Source organism: Sus scrofa, chromosome 14 (genome assembly GCF_054392235.1).
Source record: "Sus scrofa isolate SSC_HxYL_T2T_F1_AM1 chromosome 14, Sscrofa_HxYL_maternal_Yorkshire_Landrace_v2.0, whole genome shotgun sequence".
Taxonomy (NCBI): domain Eukaryota; kingdom Metazoa; phylum Chordata; class Mammalia; order Artiodactyla; family Suidae; genus Sus; species Sus scrofa.
This window is the reverse complement of record NC_139396.1, coordinates 36,141,524-36,158,273: the sequence shown is the minus strand read 5'-3', so window position 1 is coordinate 36,158,273 and position 16,750 is coordinate 36,141,524. Positions and strand designations below refer to the sequence as shown.

Here is a 16,750-nt window from a genome sequence, read left to right as displayed (position 1 = left end):
AGCTTTCCTCCCCCAAGCCAAAATGAGTTGCCTCCGCCACTCACCGCATTTCCCCATCCAGGGCCTGGATAACGGCTGCGAAACTGCGACTGGTCTGATTCAGATACTTGTAGCAAGTTTTCAAGCTGCTGCTGAGCGAGTCCTGCGGGCAGAGGACACACACGGCTGTCGGAGATGCAGAGGAGCTGGAGTGGGACTGGGGCGCGCGGCTGGCTGCCACGGGACTCCGCAGCCTGCAGCAGACGCCCTCTCCCCGCGGCCGGTCCTTGGAGGGCCAGGCGGCTGGGGTAAAGGAACAGCCGCGCGGGGGGGTGCCCGCACCTCTGGGCGCGGCGCCGGGACTCAGCACTAAGGTCCGCTTGAAGAGGGACATGGCCTTGGTACTGCAGGCGGCTGCGGCCATGTATTCCGCGCAGAGTTTTTCCTCCATAGACCCAAGAGAAGAGGAGAGGCACCCGCCGAGGGGCGGGGCGGGCTCTCCCAGCACCGCAAGAGGCTCTGGGAGGCTGAGCACCCAGCGGGTGTCTGCCGCCCCGCCCACTCGCCCAGGGCCAGTGGCCCACCCAGATGTGAGCCCCGCCCACCTCCGAGATCTCCGCCCACCTCCGAGATCTCCGCCCAGATGCGAGCCCAGCCCAGCAGTCTCCCACTCCCCACCCCCTGTGCTCCTAGTTGTCCTTCTCAGAACCTGCAGACTGCCGAAGGAACCTGGTGCACTTTTTAAGAAGTTTGCTCTACCTCCTGCGACAGAAATCTCCCCTTGGCCAAACTTTAGTCAGGCTCTGAATCGTCCACCTTCTGTTTTATCTTTGCATCGCCCCGTTTTAGCAAGAATCCTGCTTAATTGGTTTAGCCAGAATACCCCATTCCCAACATCTGCTCACTGCCAGGGGTCCGGTTCCTCCTCTCCCACCATCCCATCGACTAGGCCCGCCTCTAGAAACAATGCGGATTCGTCGTTTAGGCAGAATGCTCCTTACCCCAGGTGTATCCTCTTAGTAATTTTACATCCACCCTTACCTACAACTCTGCTCCTGACCTATGAAGCCTCACTCACTCTGCTCCTTGCATTTGGAACCGAGCCCAGTTCTATACTGAGGTCTCTTTTCCCCTACTGCAATTGCTTTTCTGAATAAAATCTGTTTTTCCCCTTAACTACTGTCCAGTTCTTGTTTTACTTTAACAGCTGTGAAACCTCTATCATCCTCTGGAAAGCTAGCTATTTTAAAATTTTAATCCATCTCTCCCTTTCACATTGGTGAACTGTAATGATCTGCTTCCTGAACTTTACCCTTCCCTAAGGAAAACAAAAACTGTTTTTCCAAGGGGGAAAAGGCCATATTCTGAAATGCAAGCATATCTGAAAGAATTGCTTACTGTTTTGTGTAATTGTTTTATGGAGACTTTTTTTTTCCTTTGGTTTTTGTCTTTCTAGGGCTGCACCCATGGCATATGGAAGTTCCCAAGCTAGGGGGTCAAATCAGAGCTGTAGCAGCCGGCCTACGCCACAGCAACACCAGATCCGAGCCACGACTGTGATGTACACCACAGCTCATGGCAATGCCAGATCCTTAACCCACTGAGCAAGGCCAGGAATTGAACCCACGGCCTCATGGATACTAGTCGGGTTCATTTCCACTGCACCACATCCCTCAGAGTATTTAAAGACAATTTACTAACCCCTTCGCCCTCAAAACGTGGAGGGGCAAGACCTCACAGTACAGTAACAGACAGCTCTTTTCTGAGCTCCAAGCCAGCTCTCCACACAAACTGTTGTCATCCTGCCAGTATGATTTCTTTCACTGCACTGACAAATGTTTTCATTCTCAGCTACAGCTAAGGGTTTGGGGGCTGGTGTCAAAGGTGCATCTCAGGAGTTCTGAAGAACTGCAACCTTAAAGGACACTCCTCCTTTCCAACACACCTCCCCCACTCTTAGAAGGGAGCAGGGTCAAAAAAATCACTTTCCACCTCCTTCCCCCATCATCCTTTTTCCTGGACCCTATTTGTTTCCCTACCTCACTCTTTAACAATTTCCTCAAACTACCAAGAAGATACAGGGAGATCTAACTATTAAACACACCATGGAAAATACCACTGCTATAAACATTTCCACTGCTTGATTCCCATGAGCTAAGAAAGAAAGAAAAAAAAACTATAGCTACTGCAGTCTGTCCCTAGAGCCTCTAGATGTTTTTCCTTTGCGTCTGAGATAACCTGAAATAAAACTCGCTCCCAAGAACTCTTCTGTGAGAGAAAACAGGGCAGAGGGGCATTTGCTTCGAGCAAGAATGTGCTACAAATTCGGGCCTGACCTCCCAGGGCCAGGGCTCCACTGAAAGTTCCACAAGTGCCACCAACCCTCCCAATACCTTCCACCCAGACTTCAAGTAACACAAATTCCTTTGGGACAGGGGGTGAGGGGGGCCACAAACTTGAAAACTGAATTTATGTAACAGTAAACGTAATAACTACTGCTCATTGGGCAGCTACTATCTGCCACACACAATACAAACATGACCTTTAACCCTTATGCAATCCTTTAAGAAAGGTACCTTACAGACCTGCAATCCACGAGAGGTCTTCATGGCCACCAGTGTGGCAGAATTGAGAATCTGTAGTGTTTCAGAAGACAGGCCATAAAATGCATATACAGCCTGTCACTGCAGGGTAGCTCCCCATAACTGATTATTTACACTCCTTCAGCAAAAGATTTGAATAATTGTACTAAATGGGATCACTTTTTATCAGGGCACATTTTACTGCCAAATGACCTTGCATCAGACTTACTGAAACAAATAAACCAACCCACAACTTTTTGTTTTCAGACCATTTGGGGATTGGGACATTGTGATTAAGAGAGGTGATCCACTGTCTCTATTTTACAGATGAAGGAACTGTGGCTGGAGATTAATTTATCGAAAGTCATCCAATTAATAGTCAAGATTTGGCTTCATAGATAAGACATCAGTCTAGATAACAGGATTTAGACTTGAGAGAAGCCAAAACTACATGATTATGCAACTTCCTGCTTTTTCCACTGTGTACCCTCTGTGTGATGTTACACAACTTGCAGGTGGCAGTACTCCACCAGATCTACTGATATGCTCCTAAAAATTTTGGATAAACCAAGTTTAGGGAGCCCTGAATTCCTACAGCCAAATCCTTCTGTGATTGAAATATCTCAGCCCTCATTGTCTACTAAGCATACATTTCCCCCCAGCTTCTTTGTTACTCAAGAGAGAAACTAAGATAATGTTAAATGAAGGAAAATGGGTTTTTTTTTCCCCCTATGTTTCCTCTAATTTGAGGTATACTCAGCTTTTTTCAAAAAATCGTTCATAGGAATTAAAAACACCTCAGAAAAACCACAACTAACAAATAATATTGTCCTGCACTGTTCCTCAAACCTTAGAGCTAGAAGAGGGAATAGCCCAAGTCTCACTTTTTAAAAAATTAAGATAACTGTGAAAAGTCTTTCCCCTACCCTTTACTGTGGCCCCCACTCCATTCTGCTCTCTAGGGGTAACCAAAGCTACCATTTTTTCTAAGCCTCATTTCATAGAGAGGAAAATGTGACACAGGGGAGTCTCTGGGTCCAAGTCACAACCCTATAAATTGTGTCCCCTGACTTCAGACATTCAACTCCCTTGCCCTGCCATCATTTTTCTTTGTAGTACTTCTCTACCTGAAATATTGTATATTTGCTTTTTGTCCCATTGTCTGTTTCTCTTCCACTAGAATGTAAGGTTCATAAAAACAAGGTCTTCACCTATCCTGTTCACTGTTGTACCTCCAGCACCTAGATATTTGTACCTGGAATACAAATATCTGATGGCCAGGTATTTGTTTAATGAATACAGGAAGGGAGGGAGGGAGGGAAGGAGGGATGGCAAGCTAATACCTAGCAGAACTGGGAAGATAGGGAAGGGAAGAAAGGAACCAGGAGTGGCTGGGTGCCTGTGATGTGTTGGGAGTTCAGGACTGAGAGGTGATCAGCTATCTGGGGCCACTCAAAGCCTGTGCTCTTTATCCCGGGTGGCCTCTGGAGTGGAAGCATGAGGTCTTCAGACAGGCCTGGGTCAGCACCCTGGAAGCACCGCTTGAGAGCTTCCAAGTTTGACTATTTCATGCCTAATTTCCTAATCTGTAAAATGGCAGTAACATTACAGCACTCATCTCTTCAGGGTTGTTGTCAAGACTGACTATGGTAAATTACAAAATAAATGGCAATAAAGTGCACAGCTCTTTCTATAAGGAGATGGCATCATTCTTCACTTTCTTGCCTGTGGACTGTGGACTCCCCTGGGGACTTTTTGGCCAAAAAGACAGTAGCAACTGTGAGTCAAGCAAAGGCCTGAAGAAGGCAACCACACCAGGGCTGGCACAATTCCAGTCAAGAGCAGAGTCCCCATGTTACCCAGATGGACAAGACACACATGGCCCAGTCTCCCCTGGACACTCCAGCCTACAGCCTGCTAATCACAGATCATTGGGCCACAAGCCAGCCAGCCAGCTGAGCAAACCCAATAGCAACCAAGTTGGCCCAGACCAGAACTCTCCAGCTCTTCTAAGAGAACTGTGAACTAAATAACACTTATTATTTAGTCACTAAATCTGGTGTTTAAATTATGGTAAAATATGAGTTCTCATTATAGCTTAGCGGGTTAAGAACCCAACTAGTATCCATGAGGATGCAGGCTCGATCCCTGGCCTTGCTCAGTGGGTTAAGGATCCAGCATTGCCGTGAGCTGTGGCATAGGTCACAGATGTGGCTCAGATCCCACATTGTTGTGGGTGTGGTGTAGGCCGGCAGCTGAAGCTCTGATTAGACCCCTAGCCTGGAAACTTCCATATGCCCCAGGTGTGGCCCTAAAAAGAAAAAAATAATAATACATAAATAATGGTAAAACACATAACACGAAATTTACCATCTTGACCATTTTGAAGCACGCAGTTCAATAGTTTTCAGTACAGTCACACTGTTGAGCACCCAATCTCCAAAATTAAACCACTCAGTTCTGGGATGTTACTCAGTGAAAACCAACTGACACTCTGAGATAACAGACTTCCAGAGCTTTAGCCAGTGCCTGGCACAGAGAACTCAATAAATAGTGTCTATTAATATTATTACCGCTATTAATTTGATCATCTCTCTATATAATCTTATAATCTTGTTCACCTGTCAAATTACTGTTCCAAAAACATTGCTTTGATCATGTCATAGTCTTGCATGCAACCACTGCCTGCTTTACTGAATTCAGTACAGTCCCTGGCTTCCTACAGGTACTCACTGAACTTTGCTCTTCTAACTGGAGTCCCCAATTCCAGCCAGGCTGGTTTCATTACATACACACACACAGAGCTCAGTCCTAACTACATGACTTGGCTCACATTGGCTTTTCCTACTGATCTAAAACTAGCATCTCTTCAAAGCCCTACAGCATACAAAGTGCTTTTCCTGTGTTTTCTGAAAACTCTTTGCTGGAAAACATTTCCTCTTCACTAAAATGTCCTGAAATGTGAATGTACTTTAAATTACTTGACACTTCCTAGGTGATCTTTCATACACCTGTTCTCCATCAGACTAGGAGCCACTAAAGGGATAGTTTCCAGGTGTGTCCATCACACAAAGTATGTTCAACTTTTAGCTGAATCTGGATGATCTTCCGCTGAATGTGACTCAGTGGCCTGTCTCCTCAATGGCAAGCAGCATGATAGGGTCAGGAGAGGGAGCTCTGGAAATCAGACTGCCAGGGTCAATGGCCACTGAACAGCTGTGAGAAGACCTCAGGTAATAATTAGCCTCTCTATGCCTGTTTCTTCATCTACAAACGCAGGAAAAATAATAGTAGCTTTATTACATTTTATCGACCTGACAAGATAATGAGCTCTCTGGGTGTCTTATTTATCTATACATGTCATTCTGCCATGCTGCAACCCGTATAATACCTAAATACAGAACAGGTGTTTAATAAATGGCTGCTAAATAGTCAACAGAGGTGGAGGCTAGTCAACAGATGGAGGCTAGACTTGAAGGATGAGGATTCTAAGTTACGAGATAATAGGAAAACTTTTCTTTCCGATGGAAAACGTAAATGTTTTAATAAAGGACAACAACTAAGAGTAAATTTAAACAAAGAACAGTATTTGTGGTATTTCCATTGGGAAAAATAATTCAGAACTCTTGCTATAACCCACTAATTTGGCTGAATGTGTCTATTCATTCAATAATCACTTAAGAATAATTTTTTCTTGTTAGAATAAATACCTTTGTAAGCATTCACTTAACAAAGGGTACACGAGTGAGGCAGATGAAACATAAACAAAACCAAGTCCGGCCGTGAGCTGCCAGTAGTGTAGCTAATCAACATACATAAAGACAACAAGGAAGCACTTGCAAGAGCAGATACCACGTTCCAAAAAAACTGAGGGAGCTCTGAGGAGGAAGGCATGGATCCTGCTGATCAGAGGAAGAAGTTTATGGAGGAGATGGTGTAACTGAAAAATGGAAGGATGAGTAAGGTTTCATTCCAGAAGAGGTATTCGTGACAATATCTGCATAGTTCATGACGTTCACAAAATCCTCTCACACGTCCTCTACCCATGTAGTCTCAGTTTTGCAACCCACGTATTTAGAACACAGAAAAATATCAATGCTCGGGGACAGAACGAAATTAGAAGCAAAACTACCTGAAGAGCAATGTCTTAAACGAGCAGAAACATTTTAAGCAGCAAGACCACTTGGTGAGGACGCCTAGGGGACCAAGGTCAGCCAGGCCGGATGTTGGATTACGGGGAGCGGACCCAGGCTGGGCGGGTGGGGCTGCCTGACAGGGCAGGGGTCTGCTCCTCAGAGGGAAGGAGAGAGTCCGAGGCTTCTGGCAGCGCTGGCTGCAGCTCTCGATTTGGGGTCGGATCAGCCAGGCCCGGAAGCCGACCGTCCAGCGCAGCCTCCCGGCTCCGCCAGGGTGCAGAGATGCTCGGCCCACCTGATTCATCTTGGGTATCACCTTCCGCCGGCCCCCCATCTGGAAGCGCAGCAGATTGTAGAACTCCTCGGGGTGCCCCAGGCACTTCACGAACTCCATGCTGCTGGCAGCGGCCAACTATCCGAAATCTGGTCTCACCTCGAGGATACCTCGGGCTGGCACCGGTCCGCACTTAACCAAGCATTAAGCGAAGGAGGCGCGGCGGGAGGGCGGGGCTGGCGTGGCGGGCCCAGAGAAACGGCGCCACGCCCACTTCCCCTCCAACCTCCACCGGCCTCCGGCTCTCGCGCCGCAGCCTGTGGGCTCGCGGGGTGGACTGACGGGCGCTGATTGGCCAGGGCCGCTCGCACCAGGAAGATGCTGGCCAATCGGCGGCAGGATGAGTCTGGCGTGAGGACCACATCCTAGAGGCTAATTGGAGGGTGAGAAAGAGGAGGAGGGGTGAGATTGGCATTCCTGGTGGGGGCGGGCCCTTGTTTTCTCCGCCTATCCTGCCCAGAGCCAGATCTGCTCAGCCTCTAAGCGGAACTAAGTTCCTTAGAGGTTCTCTTGGCCAATGTCCGCTAGGATTTTGTTAATAAGCTGAATGCTTGTTTGCCCTGCTGGCCAAATCAGTTCTTCCTGGAGAGAAGCCAAGACTCACTGTGGGTGGGATCGGCCTGAGGCTTCCGAGCATCCAAATTTAGTTCCCAAAATGGATTTGAAGCGTTTCTTCGACCCTTCCGAAGGTGATGAGGAAAATTTTATCTCTATTCTAAATCTCTCACAAGCCCAGGAAACTGCTTGCTCTCCCAGCCGTTAAATTTATATTAACACAGCAACCAGTGATCCTTTTTAAAATTAATGTCAGATCGGGATCACTGCCTGAAAACCCCCGCAATGTCTCACCAGTTCACTTAGTAAAGGTCAAAGTCCCTAGGAGAGGCTTACAATCACTGCATGTGGAGCCTTCTATCCCCATTGCCTCTCTCACCCCCATTTTTAATCCCTTTCTCCACCGCCCCAGGGAGGGGGTGGTGTGCAGTGGCTCAATGTAGGATCTCAGTTCCCTGACCAGGGACTGAACCCCAGCTGCAGCAGTGAAATCGCTGAGTCCTAACCACTCTACCGCCAAGGAACTCCACATAATAATGCAACACTTTGCTGTCCCCCACAAGTGGCAGACTTAACCTATCCTAACAACTTTCTCACTGAACCTGCAAAAGGCACTAACAGTCTCCCAGTGGCCTAATTATATATAAAATACAGATGTCATCCCTAACCTCTCTCTGCTCTCCCTACATCCACCCTTTGGAAGTCATTCATGCGTTCTCTGGAGTCCAAGAAACAAACGTCTCTCATATTTTTTTGGCTGCCTCGCGGCATTTTGAGTTCCCAGAGCCAGAGATCAGATCCGAGCCACAGCTGCCACCTATGCCCACAGCTGTGGCACCTCGGGATCCCCCAACCCTCACTGGCCAGGCTGGTGATCAAACCTGTGTCCTGGCACTGCAGAGACGCCGCTGATCCCATTGCAACACAGCGGGAACTCCTAAACATCTCTCGTCTTAATCTCTCTTCTCCATCAAGGTTCAAGCCCCAACTTCTCTCCCAAACTATTTTAAGATCAGCTTCCCATCTCTCTCCATCCATTCCCTTGTGATAGCTCAAGTAACTGTATCTAAAACACACACTTGATTATTTCACTCTTGCCTACCGTCTTTTCATTTCAAATTCCATAAAAGAAATCCCTTTCAAGATAAAATCAAGGCCCCCTTATGCTACGCTGAGCCAGCGCCTGGGCCTGGAATGGGGCCACAGCCACAGCCGAGCCGGCCGCCTCCCACCGCGCCCGGGTCATGGACCCCCACAAAGTGAGCAAACTTCTAGCCTTCATGAAAATGTGTAAGCAGGACCCCAGCGTTCTGCACACTGAGGAAATGCGCTTCCTGAGGGAGTGGGTGGAGAGCATGGGGGGTAAAATACCACCTGCTACTCATAAAACTAAATCAGAAGAAAATACCAAGGAAGAAAAAGCAGATAGTAAGAAGGTGGAGGAAAACATAAAGACAGATGAACCCTCAAGTGAGGAAAGTGATCTGGAAATTGACAATGAAGGTGTGATTGAACCAGACACTGATGCTCCTTAGGAAATGGGAGATGATGGATCAGGCAAATGATAAAAAAGTAGCTGCCATCAGTGCCCTAAATAATGGTGAACTACAGAAAGCCATTGACTTGTTCATAGATGCCATCAAGCTAAATCCTCATTTGGCCATTCTGTACGCCAAGAGAACCAGTGTCTTCATCAAATTACAGAAGCCAAATGCTGCCATCTGAGACAGTGACAGAGCTATTGAAATAAATCCTGATTCAGCTAAGCCATACAGGTGGCCAGGGAAAGCACACAGACTTTTGAGCCATTGGGAAGAAGCAGCCCATGATCTTGCCCTTGCCTGTAAGCTGGATTATGATGAAGATGCTAGTGCAATGCCAAAAGAAGTTCAGCCAAGGGCCCAGAAAATTGCTGAACATCGGCGAGAGTATGAGCAAAAACGAGAAGAGCGAGAGATAAAAGAAAGAATAGAAAGGCTTAAGAAGGCTCTGGAAGAACATGAGAGAGCCCAGAGGGAGGAAGAAGCCAATCAGGAGCTCAGTATGGTTCTTTTCCAGGTGGCTTTCCTGGGGGAATGCCTGGTAATTTTCCTGGAGGAATGCCTAGAATGGGAGGAATGCCTGGGCTCAATGAAATTGTTAGTGATCCCAAGGTTCTTGCAGCCATGCAGGACCCAGAAGTTATGGTGGCCTTCCAGGATGTGGCACAGAACCCAGCAAATATGTCGAAATATCAGAGCAACCCAAAGGTTATGAATCTCATCAGTAACTTGTCAGCCAAATTTGGAGGTCAAGCATAATGAATGCCCTTCTGACAAATAAAGCCCTTGCTTAAGGAAAAGCAACTCGGATCACCTACTGGATGTCACAATAATACAAACCAGAAAGCTGGGGTGCTTTGAAGATAATCCCTACCCCTTTTCCCCAAATGCAGCTGAAACATTTTACAGTGGTTTGCCATTGGGGTAGTCATTCATTCAGATAATGTTTTCCTACTAGAAATTAAAAACTTTAAACACTTTTTAAACCTTAAAAATATTTAAGACAAATTAAAAGTTGTGTTAATCTCTACATTTTTCTTTACTAATCATTTTAGTTTTTTCCTTTGAATTAATTCGGCAAGGAAAATACTTCAGTATGGAAGATTTATTGCTCAAGTTTGAGTGAAATAAAGATTTATTAGGGAGGGGCAAATATAACATTTAAATAGATAAAATTTGAGTTGGACATTTGGCTACTGAAGCATTTTGATTTGTCTTTTTAATTGCTTTGTTATTGTTATTTTTAATGATTAGCTTTCATAAAAGTATTGCAGTAGGACCTGGGTAGGGACTAGAAGTACTTGGCAGGGCAGGAGCAATCTTACTACAGTTTCTATAATATGTACCCTTATACAGATGCATTTAAATCTTACGCTGTGGTGAAAGGATGATTTTTATAATGCTGCAGTAGAATTGGATTACATAGCTCTGTTCTTGCCTGATAATCTAAAATAAATGTTTCCTTTTATTTCCACATACAGGAAATAAGGGAATACTTTTCTCTTTATGTTTCTATGTTTAAAATGTACTATTCAGATCAGAAAGTGCCCAAACTCTTTAAAGTCTGCTTTCTACTTGTTTCCACATTTTTTTTTTCCTCTTCTTGGGCTAAAGATGGTGCTTTTTCACTAGCGTCATTACTGCTGTCATCATTCACAGTGTAATTATGCAAGCACATTTAATGCTGGGTTTAATATGTGGTACATAGGAGTTCCCATCATGGCTCAGTAGTTAACGAATCCGATTAGGAACCATGAGGTTGCGGGTTCCATCCTTGGTGTTGCCGTGAGCTGTGGTGTAGGTCAAAGACGCGGCTCGGATCCCGCGTTGCTGTGGCTCTGGCATAGGCCAGCGTCTACAGCTCTGATTCTCGACCCCTGGCCTGGGAACCTCCATATGCCAGGGAGCGGCCCTAGAAAAGGCAAAAAAGACCAAAAAAAAAAAAAAAAAAAAAAGTGGTACATATAATGACTATGTAGAGTAATACCCATAATAGCTGTAGTTTCTTTCTTGGCCAAGAGATTTCATATTTTAAATATTAGATTCCCACTTCAGTGAAATTTTAACATATCAAATGTTGGAAGAGAGGATTCCCTTTGCTGTTTGGCCTCCTACTTAGGAATTACCTGTTGCGGCTAGAATTTATTTTGTAGTATTAATCTTTGTAATCTGGAGAATATGAAGGTTGATATACAAAGAGGGAAACCTAAATTCTTAATCCAGCATGACCTAAAAAATTGGTAAGATTCATGGTGGTTCTTCATTGTGGAATTGTCAGCATTATGAAAGATTCATTGTTCCATTCAGCTCTTATACCCACTTCTCTTTGTTTTCCTTTCCTCTCCTCTAAGGATAGAGAAAATTGATAAATTTTGTTGTATATCCAGTTCTTACATTAAACGAAACTTAAGTTCAGGGAGTGTATGAGGAATTGCTAGGTTTCCACTTACTATCTTTCAATTTAAATTGCTAGTGTTTAAAAGCCATTTCAAAGGATGAAACTCTGAACTTTGCTTATTTGACGAATCAATGGTAGGAGCATTGAAATAAAATCCATGGAACACATTTCTGAAATCCTAAGTAAGTTAATTCTATTTGCTGTACACAAGCAAATAGAAATGCATCTGTTATATAAGTAAGAAAAAGCTGTATGCTGACTGAGCATGCTTTTTAAATCCTTTAAAAATACTCAGCATGTAGGAGTTCCCGTTAACCAGCAGTGGTTAACAAATCCGACTAGGAACCATGAGGTTTCGGGTTTGATCCCTGACCTTGCTGAGTGGGTTAAGGATCTGGTTTGCCGTGAGCTGTGGTGTGGCAGACGCGGCTCGGATCCTGTGTTGCTCTGGCTCTGGCGTAGGCCAGTGGCTACAGCTGCAATTCAACCCCTAGCCTGGGAGTCTCCATATGCCACCGGAGCGGCTCAGGAAAAGGCAAAAAGACCAAAAAAAAAAAAAAAAAAAAAAAAAAAAAATTACTCAGCGTATAAACCTGAGTTTGAACTTGCTGATGTTCTTTTAGTTAATGTGTGTTCCCCTTTCTCAAAATTTCCAATATGTGCTGTGAATAACTCACGCCCAGATGCTTCTGGGTTCTTTATTCGATTTATTTGATCAACTACTTATTATGTAAGTGCATTCTGTCATTGCACATACTACCAAAAGTCGGTAAAAGTAAAATGGTCTTCTGAAAATGTGTCCTGTGCTTTTAGACTCAAGTACGTGCTTGATTTTCCATGCTTGACTCATACATGCTTCATTTTCACAGAAACTCAATATTTCTAAACCAGAAATGTTCTTTTCTTGTGCTGACGATGCTATAAGAAGGAAAAGGTTTTTTTTCTGCTTAAAGATATATAGTTATTGGATATTTCCAGCCATGTTAAAAATAAAGCATGAGGAGTTCCCATCGTGGCGCAGTGGTTAACGAATCTGACTAGGAACCATGAGGTTGCAGGTTCGATCCCTGGCCTTGCTGAGTGGGTTAAGGGTCCGGCGTTGCCGTGAGCTGTGGTGTGGGTCGCAGACGCGGCTCGGATCCTGTGTTGCTCTGGCTCTGGCGTAGGCTGGCAGCTGCAGCTCCGATTAGACCCCTAGCCTGGGAACCTCCATATGCCGCAGGGGCAGCCCAAGAAATGGCAAAAAGACAAGACCAAAAAAAAAAAAAAAAAAAAAAAAAGCATGGTTTCAAATTGCAAAAAAAAAAAAGGTAAAACCGAGAATTCTGACATAGAATAAAAATCCCCTCATCATTTGGCACCTACATTCCCTGCGGATTTCAGCCTCCTCTCCAGTCACTGGACCACTTTCAAAGCCTGACCTAGCTCCAGAAGCACTTACTTTCCGCTCCATTATTCTCATGTCCCGTATGCTTCCTTGCTTTTCACCAGCTACCCACCACACCTTCATTACAGCTCAGGTGGAATCCCATCTTCAGGAATCCTTTTCTGAAGCTTCCTGGCCTCTCCTTTATCTGTCCTTCAGATTCATCCACTGAACACTGACAATGTGGCAGACCTTGGAAATAACAAAGACAAGTAAGATGAGGTTCTGCCCCAAAAAGGGAGAGGCAAGGAGTCCAGTCCAGAGGGAGAGACAGGGGTGTTTGACATGGTGCTGGTTTTTTTTTGGGGGGGGTACATCTGTGGCATCTGGAGGTTCCCAGGCTAGGGGACTAATCGGAGCTGTAGCCACTGGCCCACACCACAGCCACAGCAATGCCAGATCCTAGCCGCATCTGCGACCTACACCACAGCTCATGGCAATGCCAGATCCTTAACCTACTGAGCGAGGTCAGGGATCGAACCTGCATCTTCATGGATACTAGTCAGGTTTGCTTCTGCTGAGGCACGATTGAAACTCTATGGAAACAAAACTGGAGCCTCATATAGCTCTCCAAGTCAGACACCGGTGCCCAACCGGAGACTGGGTGGACAAATGGCCAGTAGCCAGACCACACACAAGAACAGAATACTGACCCGCAGCCTCTTTGGCAATCAACTTTGAATGGTCAGGACAGGATCGATTACTTCTCTATTTTTTTTCCCCTGCTGCTTCCAACTCAGGACCAACTACAGAAATCCAATACACTCCCCAAACCAATCACATAAGACACCCCACTTCCAGTTGGCCTGCTCCCAGCATCCCGTCAGAGCACCATGATGACCTCCCTTTTTTGACTGCGAAGTCTTTGCACCTGCTGCCTGCTTCTGAGTCTTCGCCAAGTGCTAGTGATAGGGCCTGATGCCTTGCTACAGCAAGCTCTGAATTAAGGGCCGCACTTGCTTGTTCTTATTTCACTGGTCCTAATTTCCACAGCCTCAGCACGCTGATCCTGCTCAGTGGTTACTCTCACCATGAACTTTCTGGATGCTATTTATCTTGTGTCTCACCCTCCACCTCCCCTTGAGTGCTTCAAGTTCAAAGACCAAGTCTAAACAGGGCACCTGACACAGTACTCGCCAATTAATGAGCCTCCACTACCTTTTTTTTTTTTTTTTGGCCGCACCTGTGGCACATGGAAGTTCCTGGGCTAGGGATCAAATCTGAGGCACAGCTGCAACTTACACCACAACTGAGGCAACATCAGATCCTTAACTCACTGCATCAGATCCTTAACTCCAAGGCTGGGGATGGAACCCATGCCTCTGCTGAAAAGACACTGGATCCCTAACGTGAGGCACCACATCAGAACTCCCTCCACAACTTTTTTTTTTTTTTTGCCATTTCTTGGGCCACTCCCGTGGCATATGGAGGTTCCCAGGCTAGGGGTCCAATCGGAGCTGTAGCCACCAGCCTACGCCAGAGCCACAGCAACGCGGGATCCGAGCCACGTCTGCAACCTACACCACAGCTCACGGCAACGCCAGATCATTAACCCACTGAGCAAGGGCAAGGACCGAACCCGCAACCTCATGGTTCCTAGTCGGATTCGTTAACCACTGCGCCACGACGGGAACTCCAGCCCTCCACAACTTTTTATTGAATACCATGGCTTGAAATCAGAACTGTACTGGGACTTCTAGAACACAGATAGGCAGTCACTCCCCACCCACCCCAGCACTTTTCCATAACCTACGGAAACTCTTTTCACTGTTTTAACAAGCAGCCCTCCCATGAGTATAGAAGTCTTGTCTTGTTGATCGTTGTATTCCCAGACCTAGCCTTTAGGAGGCATTTAAGAAATATTTACTGAATAGCTAAGGCCACTGAAACTTAACATTAAATCCCAAGGTTTTCACCATGTCAGCTATCACAAAACTCTAGCTTATGAGGTAAGTTGTCTTTCCCCCAGAATCTGAGTACAAATAGCTCACCTCTCTCTTACTTCTAAGTGAAAACTGGACTTGCCCCCTCTGCATTCCAGCCCTCACCCCTCTGCCAAGCAAGGCCTCTCCTTACATCCAACAGGCAGGTACCCTTCCCACTGGCCACCTCTCCTGCCCTGCAGGTTCTGTACCACTGGCCTCTTCTCCTACCCTCGTTCACCCCACCTCGTTCATCCCTTTCCTTCCTCCCTGTAGGACGGACGTGAAGCTCTCTGCTGAGAGCCTCCCACCAGGATGAATGGTACCTGGGAGAGGGGCAGACTACTGGGTTAGCTGCCCTTGTTCCCGCTTCCCCATTTCTCCCACGTGGAACCCGATCCATGCCTTTCTGACAGTGCCGACATCAGCCTTTACAACTCAACTTCAGGTGCAGACCCAAGTCTGAGAAATACGGTGGTGAAGGACAGAGTAGGCTGGAGGATTATTTTCCCATGTTTTGCTCTACAAACTTTTGTATTGCCAGAATCTTTTGACATATTTTTAGTTTTTTTTTCCTTTTTAAGGCCGCACCACAGGCATGTGGAAGTTCCCAGGCTAGGAGTCACATGGGAGCCACAGCAATGAGGGATCCGAGCTGCATCTGGGACCTACACCACAGCGCAGGGCAGTGCTGGATCCTTAACCCAATGAGCGAGGCCAGGGATCAACCCCGAGTCCTCACAGAGGCTACATTGGGTTCTTAACCAACTGAGCCACAACAGGAACTCCTTAAATGATCTTTCAAAATATAAATAATAAAATAAGGATTCTCCTTTGCCTACTGTCTTCTACCATTCTTCCCCTGACCACCTTCAACTGTGGGTTAATCCGGCATCCCTCGGTTTCATTTTTGGACTGAAGCTCCTGGAAACTGCTGGACAAAGGCAGGCAATGGAGCGACTGCTCTGGATCTTCAGTGAGGCACTCCAACCTTCTCCAAACCCCAAGGTGGCTTGAACATCCCCTAATAGCTCTTAGAAACTTCCCCACTCCCACTCTTCGCATCCAGAGACCTCACCTCCAGTGATTTTCTCTGGGTCTATTTTTCTTTCCCCACCAGGGGCCAGGCAGCTCTAAGTGCTGGCGCTGGTATCTCTCCCCGCTGGCGTCCCCTCACCTGATCAGGGTCCTCACACGACATCCATCCTTCCATCGGCAATTAGCCTCCCCGGCCTCCTTCCTCATTTCCTTCTGGGTCAATGTTCCCGAAAAGTAGGTCACCCTCGTCACCCTCCTCCTGCCTCCCATCCAGCCCTCGATCCCTGCAGACTGGCTGCCAAATTCTAAGGCTTCTCTTTTCTCCATCGTATGGACCACTGGCTGCTTCTTGACCTGTTTCATTTCATCACCCATTGGCTTCTCTGGCCCTTGGACGAAAGACCTTCTCTAAGGTTTCCCTGTGACCTACATCCTTCATGCCACAGGACTGTCCTAGTTCACCTCAAACTGACCCTCAGCTCTGAGGCAAGCTCCCAAACCCAGGTCTGCAAGGCTGCAGGGAGCCAGGCACACGTCCTAGCTGTGCCACCCCCCGTCAAGCGGAGCACGCTGGGTCCGACTGTCTCCCCAGGGAACCTGCTCAGCTCCCCGCTGTTCCGTCACAATGGTGAGGTGGGGGTGGCTTCCTCCAGCTCTGAGGTGCCCCTCTCCCCTCCCTGGTGTCCTCATCCAGTCGGCTGACGCTTATGGAGCCCGTCACCCCTCGACCCTCCCATCTCTCCTTCTTTCCACGCCCATTGCCGTTTCTGGTCCTGTCACCTCTTTTCTCAACAACTGCAACAGCATTTTCCCTCTTCTTTCCCACCATTCGCCATGGG

The 16,750-nt window shown here is 46.7% G+C and overlaps 1 protein-coding gene and 1 pseudogene across 4 annotated transcripts in view; one reads left to right on the top strand and one right to left on the bottom strand.

Annotated features, from left to right (window-relative positions):
- Positions 1-7,188, bottom strand: part of FDFT1 (farnesyl-diphosphate farnesyltransferase 1) — a 34,316-nt gene extending 27,128 nt beyond the window's left edge. The window contains exons 1-2 of one of the 4 annotated variants that reach the window (XM_013990295.3): positions 4,768-7,188; positions 45-1,551 (exon numbers count right to left, since the gene is read on the bottom strand). In XM_013990295.3, coding sequence (XP_013845749.1) covers positions 45-430 — 386 coding nt within the window. In that variant the 5' untranslated portion in view covers positions 431-1,551; positions 4,768-7,188. 4 annotated transcript variants of the gene reach the window in all.
- Positions 7,189-8,805: 1,617 nt separating this feature from the next.
- Positions 8,806-9,901, top strand: LOC100623855 (hsc70-interacting protein pseudogene; annotated as a pseudogene).
- Positions 9,902-16,750: the final 6,849 nt, after the last annotated feature.